Source organism: Limulus polyphemus, unplaced genomic scaffold, assembly GCF_000517525.1.
Source record: "Limulus polyphemus unplaced genomic scaffold, Limulus_polyphemus-2.1.2 Scaffold4903, whole genome shotgun sequence".
NCBI lineage: Eukaryota > Metazoa > Arthropoda > Merostomata > Xiphosura > Limulidae > Limulus > Limulus polyphemus.
This window is the reverse complement of record NW_013670513.1, coordinates 64,441-76,340: the sequence shown is the minus strand read 5'-3', so window position 1 is coordinate 76,340 and position 11,900 is coordinate 64,441. Positions and strand designations below refer to the sequence as shown.

General features: G+C 34.5%; 1 protein-coding gene across 1 annotated transcript in view; it reads left to right on the top strand.

Moving 5' to 3' along the window:
• Positions 1-3,751: 3,751 nt before the first annotated feature.
• LOC106471851 (JNK-interacting protein 3-like) overlaps positions 3,752-11,900 on the top strand; it is a 70,257-nt gene continuing 62,108 nt past the window's right edge. Inside the window, exon 1 of the mRNA XM_022400466.1 lies at positions 3,752-4,511. Coding sequence (XP_022256174.1) covers positions 4,179-4,511 — 333 coding nt within the window. The 5' untranslated portion in view covers positions 3,752-4,178. The remainder of the gene's footprint in view (positions 4,512-11,900) is intronic.

The following is an 11,900-nucleotide window of genomic DNA, read 5'->3' as shown; positions in this document are numbered from 1 at the left end:
GTTACGGAAAATCGATTAACAACGGTGACGTAACAAATTGGTGTCAGAGAGTGGGACAAAAGAAAAAAAAAATGGAAACCAGAAGCGGCAAATCAAACTACAGCATAGCAGACTTGATGGCTGCAATACAAGAGCAGCAAAAGAAACAAGAAGAACGAGAAAATGAACGTAAAAAGAAACAAGAAGAACGAGAAATTAAACAAGAAGAGAGATTACAGCAGTTGTTAGAGGAAAAAGAAAAGAAACAAGAAGAACGAGAAATTAAACAAGAAGAGAGATTACAGCAGTTTTTCTTTTTCCTCTAACAGAAACAAGAAGAGAAATTACAGCAGTTGTTGGAGGAAAAAGAAAATAAACAAGAAGAACGAGAAAAGAAACAACTGTTGCAGGTTTTCTTGCAACTGTTGTTGTCTCTCTTCTTGTTTCTTTTCTTTTTCCTCTAACAACTGCTGTAATTTCTCTTCTTGTTTCTTTTCTTTTTCCTCCTAACAACTGCTGTAATCTCTCTTCTTGTTTAATTTCTCGTTCTTCTTGTTTCTTTTCTTGTTCGAGCTGCCATTGTTGCAGGTTTTCTTGCAACTGCTGTTGTCTCTCTTCTGGCAGCTCGAACAGCCTTCTTGTTTATTTTTTCTTTTCTCGATCCGTGCTTTCCACAGTTCCAACAACCTTTCTGGGTAGCAGCCTTTACTGCTGTATCGTCTCCCCTGTGTTGAAGTTGCCAGCATTGAGCTCTCTTTTTGTGGGATTATACAACCATACCTTTTCTCCGGGTAGAAAGCTGACTTCAGTAGATCTCTTATCATAAGTTAACTTCATCGAATCAGCAGACGTTTTCAAGTTTGAACGCACTTGATGGTGAATATCATCCAATAACACTTTCACAAACTCTGACACATTCTCGGGCAACTCTTCATAAGTTGGGCGTCCCTTATGCTTGGGTCCCCTTTTAGCACAACATGTACTGCATGTCCTGCACCATTCTTCCACATCTCGCCTCATACCTATCCAGTAAAATCTTTGTCGTATGTGACTCAATGTTTTCTTAATTCCGAGATGTCCTCCTGTTAAATTATCATAGGATTGACGCATCACAACTTCCCGTAACTTCCTTGGTATAACTGTTTGCCAAGTCGTCACTTTCCCATCTGTAGTTTCTCATCTCCGTACAAGAATACCATCTTGAAGCTTTAACTGGTCCCATTGCACCCAATAGTGCTTTGTCACAGGTTTTAGACTAGACACCTTCTCCCAAGCAGGGCGCAAAACATTTGCTTTTAGAAAAATCAATCATTGGCTTCAAATCTAGGTCTTTCTCCTGTTCTGCCCTGATATCTATATTTGGTTCCACTTCACCATCATCAACTTCTTCAGTCACTTTGACTTCACCTTGATGACACCTAATTAGTTCAACCTCTCTTTCAACAGTTACCAGAACTTTGCCTTTGTTGTTCCCACACATCATTTTATCAAAATCAATTACAAACTTTCTCGGTAGTAAATAGTCCAATCCTAAGATGCATTCATCTTCAATGTCAGCCAAGTATACTTCCTGTGTGTCCTTTATGCCCATGAGCTCAATAGTTACCCACACTGGTCCCCACAATCTTGTAGAATGTCCTGTCACACCATAAAGCTTCTGTATGGCTTCTGGTACTCCTTCGTGATTTAACACCTTGATGCTCACAAGGGTTTGCTGAGATGCAGAATCTATGACAAAGTTGCACCTTTGGCCATCCAGCTTCCCTGTCACGTAGATACTATGTGTGCTTGGCATTTTACACCTAGCTGTTGGGACTTTCATGATGGGGGTTGGTGGGCGTCGCTCAACACCAATCACTACTGGTCTCCTTGAGGCCGACTTCTTGGTAATATTCTTCCTACACTGGCTCCTCAAATAGGAAGACCAAAGAGAAGTATCCTAAGTTGTCTTCTCCATGGGAAGGCCCATATGACATAGTGGATCGTCTCTCAGACGTGACTTTCCAGATAAAATGTGGTCTGCGAGGTAAGCCAAACGTGGTGCATGCCAACAGGCTTTGGCGTTGTCACGGTCCAGGACATTTCAGTTGGAATGAAGTGGACAACAGAACAAATGACGCTGCTGAGGATGTGCCACATGAAGAAGCCACCGTCGAAGAAGAAACTCTACTCAGTTTGAGAAGGGAAACGATGAAGCTCTTGATGAAGTTAATACCACTGATGTGACTGTTACCGATAATAGGACATTTACTGATGAAGCAGATGAACCCCACATGAAGCAGAAGCCAACGAGACTGAGACCAGTACAGAAGAAGATACGTCCCGTAAAATTAAGAGACCTTGTTGAATTGTAATTTTTTTATTGTAATTCTGTACATTTAATTAAGTTATTGTTAACTTAATTAATTAGGTGTCAAGGTACAAATATTGGTTTATTGTATGTGGTTATTGTTCTGGACGAACAATATTAAGGAGGGGCAGTGTTGCGTCAGCGAGGTCACGTGACTAGTGTCACGCCCCCTGCTTTCTGGAAATATCTTGTACCTTCGTGAATTGTCGGGAGATTACTAGATATAGGGTAGTCTGGTATATATAAGAGGGTGACAACGTGACGGAACAATAATGTGTGTGTAGACAGTGAGTAATTGATCTGCAGTCAGCGAGTATTATTGAAGTTGAGCACGTTCGTCGTTATAGCGTTTGTTTTAGCGCGATTGTTGAAATTAAGTGTATCGTAAAGTTATATTCGGAAAGAATAAACCAGTTTTATTAAGTAAGGACTTGTGTCGCTATAGTTTCGACGGAACGAATTTACGGAAAATCAATTAACAAACGGAGACGTAACATTATGGTATGGAGGTTCAATAGGTCCATGCGGGGGTACATACAAATTTTCAATGGCCCGGCATGGCCAGGTGGTTGGGGCGCCCGACTCGCAGTCTGAAGGTCGCGGGTTCGAGTCCCCGTCACACCAAACATGCTCGCCCTTTCAGCCGTGGGGGCGTTATAATATGACGGTCAATCCCACTATTCGTTGATAAAAGAGTAGCCTATATTTGGCGATTGGTGGTGATGACTAGCTGCGTTCCCTCTAGTCTTACACTGCTAAATTAGGGACGGCTAGCGCAGATAGCCCTCGTGTAGCTTTGAGCGAAATTCAAAATAAACAATAAACAAACAAACAAATTTTCAGTTTTGTATTTTGCGTTTTGCAGTTTTTATGGGCGTTTTTACCACTACCTCACCTCCTGTCGATGGATTTTCACAAAATTTGGTGTGAAGGTTCATGGGGTCCATCGAAAGATGCATAAGAATTTTCAGTTTTGCATTTTGCGGGTTTATGGTTGTTTTTGCGTCTTTTACCACCACTTCGCCCCTGTAAATGGATCTTCACCAAATTTGGCATTAAGGTTTGTTGGGCCCATGGGGAGATACATGCAAAGTTACAGTTTCACATTTTATATTTTGCAGTTTTTATGGTCGTTTTTTGCAATTACGTATAAGGGAAGCAACTTTTCATGCCCAAAGATAACCTTTCATTAATCATTAATTTACATAACTTAGGGGACGGGTACTCCAGCTAGCTAACTATAATTTCAAAAATAATAAATGCAACTTCTGTTTCAATAACCAAGTATTATTATTATTATTAAATATATTTTTGGAACGTACTAAAACTTCACATTTTCTCAAACAATGAGAGATGGTCCCATGATTATAAAGCTTTAAAGTATATTTTGTCCGTTGCGTGGTGCTACAAGCAAACGAATCGAGATGGTTTTTATAAGTCAGAGTGAATGTAAAATATTGAGGTTATAGGCTGTGTGTTGAATAGTTTAGCGAATTTTAAAATAATATGTACAATTTGGAAAGTAATATATATATTTATTTGTATCTGAAAACAGCATAAGTTGCTATATTAGGGAACACATACTTCAAATTAACCTTACTACTTGGTTTCTGCTACCCCTATCGCTGCTATACTTTGATAAGATTAATAGCAATAATAAGTAATAGTGACTAATACTAGTAGTAGTAATACTAATACCACTACCATGTCGTCTGGCAGAAACTGAGGAGTGGCAGTTCTACACTAGTACTAGGAGATTACTACTTTTTCAAAATTTTGTGACATTAAAACTGACAGTAACACTAGTAGTAGTAACTGGCACTTACGCCTTTAAGTTTAATTTTAAAAAATGGATACAACACCAAATGCTAGCCCATCTCGCTTATCACCATTGCAAGAAACTGTTTATGGAACAAATGATGACACTGGTTTTGTAATGTCTGAAAAAGTTCAAAATCTGGCCGGAAGAATATATCAAGAATTTGAAAAAATGATCGCAAAGTATGATGAAGATGTAGTGAAAGAGTTAATGCCACTGGTGGTAAATGTTTTGGAAAATCTTGATCTTTCTTGCATGGAAAGCCAAGAACATGAGGTAGAACTGGAATTATTAAGGGAAGATAACGAACAACTTGTAACACAGTACGAACGTGAGAAACAGTTAAGGAAACATTCTGATCAGGTAGGTGGCCATAAGTAAGTAAGTTTCACTTATGAACAGAATTATAGGCTCGTGTAATTGTGTTCTAACTGATAGTGATAAGGCTGGTGGAACATAACTAATTTCAGTAAGTGAAGATTTTCTTTCTCCCTTCCTGATAGCCCATTGTGTAGCTTTGAGCTTTACAACAAATAAAATCCCATGTTTATCTATTTGTTCTAATTGATGATTGTTGGGTGAATAAAATATTCACTTGTTATGCACTTCCTAAATTTATATATATATATATATATCTAGGAATTGCATAAGTGTAAACACACCTCTATATGAACATACTAAACATGTTAATTTTTCTCTGTGGGTAGAACTGATATTAAAAAAAAATCATTGTTGTAATCAAGAACCATAGTATGGGTTCATAATAAGGACTGCCCATTTCTTCTTTTTTTTTATTATTATTTAATATTGTTCCACCAGCCTACAGCAAAAATGGCTATGAGTATTGTAATAAAACCTGGATAATATTACTAAATGCATCATTTCACGTTGTGTAGGGTAGTTTTACGTTTATTTGACTACCTGGCAAATAACAATGGCTGTATAACCATTGACACCCAATCATTTTAATGTAGCCTCTCATTTATATAGCCTCACAATCTACTACATGCATACATATATAGCTGTGTGCAGGCTGTGGATGTAATTTAATGTTTATATGGCAGGTATGACACATGTACCATAGCAATTATTAACTTATTATTGCAACTGTATGAATTTCGTGTATAGTTTGTTTATGTCTAAGGTTCCTACACTTTCAAACACGACGCTGTTGACAGGATCACAGTTTTTTCTTACTACTGCATGATCGATTTTGGTTATGTTACACAAAGTCTAGGTTGTCTCTCATGACAAAAATCTCTAAGCCTTAGTGTAAAAGATAGCACCAAACTCAGTTTCTAGCATTGGATTGGCAATCACAATGATGGCTGATGGTATGTGTCAAATTATAGATAACAATGTATAAATGCAAATTTTATAGATACTGCAACTAGAGTAGCCACCCTTGAAGCTGACTGTAAGGAGTGACAAGAATTGTGCAAGCAGGAGATAGTGAATCTAGGTGGAAGTGAGGCAGAAATGTTGTAGCTATATATTTTATTTTGAAACTATTTAGTTATGCAGCAATGACAACCCACCAGAGTTTAGGGTTGTCACAGTGGAAGACGGTCATAGAAATGTCATGACCCAAACTTCATCATAAATGGAGGGGGGTGAAGGTATATTAATATAATAAATTCATAATTTTGATTAACATGTTTTCGACCTTGTTGCAGAATGTTACTCTAACAGGAAATGTGGCTGCAACATAGTTGTGATCAGCCTTACTATGGCCAGTGGAGAGGAGGAGGAGGGAAATATAACAACTATAAGAAATATAAAAAATGCTTATTTTTATACATATGCTATTATATTATGACACATTGTCCTATATTTACATTGAATATATATGCATGCATCTATACAACTTGAAAAATTCATATGGCTATTATTTATATATATATATATATATGGCTTTATAACTTAAAAAACTAAAGGCTGCATGTATATACATAGATATAAATACCAGCCAACATGCATTGCATGCATATTAAACTCATGTGGTTAGAAAATCCAATCCATGCACCAATCCAATGTTTACAGGGCCTGGCATGGTCAGGTGGTTAGGGATCTCAACTTGCAATCTGAGAGTCACGGTTTCGAATCCCCATCTCCCTCCCAAACGTGCTTGCCATTTCACCCATGAGGTGTTATAATGTGAAGGTCAGTCCCACTATTCCTTGATAAAAGATGTAGCCCAAGAGTTGGCAGTGGGTGGTGATGACTAGCTGCCTAACCTTTAGTCTTTCACTGCTAAATTAGGAATGGCTAGTGCAGATAGCCATCGTGTAGCTTTGAGCAAAATTCAAAACAAAACAAACAAATAACCTAGTGTTTACAGACTCCCCATATAGCTACAGGGTATAAATATAGTAGCTATATATATCTTTCAAGACATTTACATAACATGTGGTATGTTGATCACCATGCATCATAGTGATCATACATGCAGTACCACTATCAGTGATATCAGAAGCAGTAGATATCCATTCTTCATGAAGCCAAAACAAAGGTTTTTTTTATGATGGACATTAAAAAAATTAAAGAAACAAAATTGTTGAAAATTGTTAACTTAAAAAGTTGGAATAGGGATCTTCTAAGAATTACAGAAATAAGAGAGGTAGCTTAAAGTGAAAATGTATTCACAAAAAGTAAACTAACGAGCTTAAGGTTTGAGACTTAGTGTTGAAATTATTCCCTCCATGTCTAAAAGTTGTAATATATAGAGTCAAAATAGGGACATGTGACTTGAGGAAATAATGTCAATACTATGTCTCAAACCTTAAGTTTGTTTGTTTACTTTTTTTTTTGCAGTTGCATTTTCACTTTAAGCTACCTATCTTGTTTCTGTAAATTTTTTAAGATCCGTATTCTCTCTTTTTAAGCTGATAATTTTTTAATAATCTTGTACATTATTGTACATTGGTCAACTTTTATATTTTTCAAATGTTTTCTTGGACATGCACCTTCTACCTCTAAGGCATGTTATTCTTATTTCAAAAGAAAATTTTGCCCAATTTATTAAATCAAATAATAAAATTTTATTTATTAATTTTTTTATAATATTGCTTATTGATGAATTATAACTGTATTATAGTTTCCTTGGATAACATATTTGCTTGTTATTTACTTATATCCTGTATTAGATTTAAACCTTACATTATTTGACATTGTACCCTGTGTATGCGTTGTAAAAGCATAATTCTTTTGTTGATGGGTTCTTTTAAATTATCTTTTGTAACATACAGTCCACATGACATAACTGTAATAAATTACTTTATTTCATTTTTTAAAGCTTCTACAAACTTCAATGCTTGTATACTGTCATAAATTACTGTAGGCCTAAGAGTATTCATTACAAATATTATTAACAAGTGTAATATAAATCAATTGTATAAAGTAACTGTGATAGCTAACACACTGAATGGATCACTTTTTTATCTCCATGAACTTCACTACCATCTTGTATTTATTAGCTAGCTTTCAATATACTAGACAAAAATGTGATGCTAACTCCTTATAACTTTCTAGGCATACTAAGCCCCTTAAATAACAAATTATAACTTTAAAAGTATAACTTACAGCAAGATTTACCTTACAAAACACTTAATGAAAATTGTAGTCTTTCATAACCATATACCTATACAACAAAAACATTAATAGGTTTAAACATGCATTGTTAAACAAACAATTTCAAAACAGAAATAATTTTGCTTAAAGATAATTCTAGATCTGGGCTATATTCGTAGTTGTACCTCGAGTATTCTAGCATACACTTCTAACAATTAAAGATCACCTATAGTTAAATTATTTTGTTTCTTAACAATTTTATAAACCTGAATAAAGTTTCCTTCACACACACAAAAAAAAATTCCTGAGCTTCCCCTCATAGTTTAAATTTCTTAAATAAAATGTTTTAATTTCACATCTCATTCTTTCTAGCTTATTGACAACTTTCCTGTAGCATTTGGAAACAGGGCTGCTGAATGACAGGCATATACAAAATTACAGGAGTTTTTTTTTCTTACCATTTAAAATGTCTATTTATAGGTTGTAGAACTGTTTTATGTATTTTTAACAAGTTGTTAGCCAGCATCTGAGGAAAAGGTGTCGAAGTTTTGGTCTAGCAGTGAAACCCTTGGAGATATGAATCCGTAACTTTATAAGACTCCAATCATCACAAAAACAATGTTTATTACTATCATTAATGTCAAAGTTTTCTATTTGCTATGTAGCTTTTCCATAAATTCTATCAGAATCTAACTTACTAATATACATTTTGGGCAGCATTTATCAAAGACTCGCAAGAAGTCAAGGCACTCTACATTTACTAGGGCATTGTCCTTCAGAATATGTCTAAAATCTTTTTATGCTAAATATATATCAGTAAATTCTTATAATAGAAGACCATTTAATATCAGTTTACTTGATACTTTAAGTTCTAGACAATATGTCAGAGGTTTTTATAAACATTACTGTACATTAATTTGATATATATATATAAGAAAGTTTTATTTTGTTAACATATAAGAAAGTTCACCTTCTTTTCAGCACAGACAACTCATTCTGTAAAATAGGTCAAGCCTTCAATAAAATCTGCTTCAAATATTGTTTATTGTAGTAGGCCAGTGCTCTTGGGTTTAGGTTAATTTATAAAATTTAGTCATTTATAAGCAAATCTATTGGTAATTTCATAAGTGACAGTTAATATAAGTGAGTTTAAAGAAGAACTTGATAACTATTTGAATGATAAAGGTTTGCTGTAAAGGTTTTAATTTTAAACTTGATGGATGGGATGGTCCAGATGGATTAACAGGTCTCTTGTTGTCCTTGTATTGGGAAAAGGATCATTTATTGAGAATCTACTTTATATGATAGTTTCAGTGGATAATAGTCTTGATGAATAAAAGTTTTAATTAATATAGTAGTATAAGTTAAGATGTATTTCATCAACAAGGTATTTAAAATGTAGCAGATTCATAATGCTTGATATCTGAGAATTAAAAAAATTACTGAGTATATTTTGGAATATTGGGTTAGCTAAAGTTTAGATGTAGGAAAGTGTGAGAAATCAGGTTAGCTTCCAGAAGTGCTACTAAATATTTAGTTGAATGCAGTATAATTGGGGAAATGTTTGAGTACAGGAAAATTATACATGGGTCATTAAACATAAGTTTCTTACCAACACAAAGATATACCTAGAGTTACTCATGGTCTAAAGTAGGTTAATAAAGACTTAAGTAGCATATGCACACTCATTTCCTGTTACGGCATTCGAAACATTTGGTTCACCGACCTGTTTCACAGTTGGAGCAACAATGCATAAAGTTGTCTAGTTAGCTTCAGTCATACTTGAAACTCATGAAGTGTTGTATGTTTCTGTCTATCTTTATGTAATTAAAATAATTTTGGACTTTTTTTTGGTATGAGGTAGTACTTTGTGTTGTACAAGAGAGAGAAATGAACCATAAACATGATGAAATTGGTTTCAGTTTGGAGGAACTTAAAGGCTTTTCATGTAATTTCTTCACTTCTACAATCATTGTATATTGAAACAAAAACATTTGGCTTGTCCTTGAAATACTTGGTACCTGGGTTTTACAACACAATATTTACCTGATTACAATTAGTATAATCTTGAAATTAGTAATTCTTCAAGTGAAGATTGTGTTCAGAAACAAACTGTTGATAACTAGAACAATCACACACACTTTCAGGAATAAAGCTGCTGAAAAAGCTATGTTTATTCTTAAAACAGGTATAACTAGAACACTATTTTACCAGACTGATTATTTCCAAAATCTAGAGATTTTACAGTTCACCCTGAAATTTCCAGTGATCACTATCCCTTTTCACTTACATTTCAATCAAACATATGGCACCAAACAGCAGACCTTCCACCAGTGTTTAACTACACAGATGCTGACTGGAAAGATTTCAACAAATGTGTTGATACACTCCTTTACAAAAAGCCATAAGAGTAGAAAACAAAACAATTAGATAACTGTGCAGACAAACTTAAACTAGCCATAACAAAAGCTACAGAAAAAGTAATTCCCACCTCCTCTAGGGACCATCGTAGCAATCACTGGAAACTCACATCAGAAATACATTCACTTATCTTAGAACTTAGACACCTTAGACGATTACCAATAAACATGTGGGATGCTTCCCTGAAACCTAAAATTAATAAAATACACGAACAAATAAAATGAAACATACAAATACTTAAAAAACTAATTGGTTCAACTTTTGCAGTAGCATTGATAATGCACATGATAATCCTAAAATTTTTTGGGAAAATTCATATCATTAATTTCTGAGAAAAACAATAAAAACATTTTCCACCACATTAAACACAACAACATTACAGCCAAAACAGACAGTGAGAAAGCACATTTTGAGCAGATTATTATCAGGAATTTTTTCAGGACTTCAACTCCCCAAGCTTTAACCAGAACACCTACAAAACTGTAGATAGATAACCATGTAGATTCACATCCAGATTTATATAATCCAAGGTTTCTAGCCAACAACTTAAACAATGATACACTTTTTAGCAGTGACGACAATCTGAATCGAAAAGTCTCTAGAGGTGGATTAAAGATTAATATATAAACCTTAAAGAACTCTGCTCCAGGGCTCTGTTTATTCTCAAAACATATATAATTAGAGCAGACACTGTTTTCAGGAATGAAACTGCTGGACAGGGCTCTGTTTATTCTCAAAACATGTATAATTAGAGTACATACTGTTTTCAGGAATAAAACTGCTGGACAGAGCTTTGTTTATTCTCAAAATGTGTGTAACTAGAGTATACACTTCTCAGGAATAAAACTGCTGGACAAGGCTCTGTTTATTCTCAAAACGTGTATATTAGAGCAGACATTGTTATTCAGGAATGAAAGTTCTGGACAGGGCTCTGTTTATTCTCAAAATGTGTATAATTAGAGTACACACTGTTTTCAGGAATAAAACTTCTGGGCAGAGCTCTATTTGTTCTCAAAACGTGTATAATTAGAGCACACACTGTTTTCAGGAATAAAACTGCTGGACAGAGCTCTGTTTATTCTCAAAATGTGTATAATTAGAGCACACACTGTTTTCATGAATAAAACTCCTGATTATTTTTATCTCTTCTTCATATTGACATTCAGATGCTATGACCTCCCCAATCTTGAGGCTCCTTTGTGTCCTGTAATTGTAATTCTTTCCTTTTTTTATATTGTTCCTATCCCTTGAATCTCTTCTTCTTTTTCTTTCTGTTATTTCAATTAATTTCATTTAAAATTGTGGGAGTTGTTTTTAGGGAGGTCATCATCCTGTGACATCTTCTGGACCTATCCTTCAGCTTTGGTTCTGTACTGATTAGCTGCAGTGGAATGTAACATTGAAATTTGGGATAATTGTAGAAGTTGTAACTGTATATTTAACTGTTTTATTGTAGTGTAATGTAACATTGAAGTATGGGATTACTGTGGAACATCAAACTGTATACTTAACAGTATTACTGTATTGTAATGTAACATTGAAGTATGGGATTACTGTAATTTATAATTTGTTTGAAATTTTTAGGTTATTGGAAAAATATAACAACAAATCTGATATAATGAATCTAAGTTTCAAATGGACAGCAACTGCCTGTTGTAGAAACCTACAAGTGTAGAGGACGACGTTTTTAAAGTCTTCTACTTAATTATAGTATTTTGGCACTTGTGTATAAAGTTAAAATCATAAATAATATTCAACATT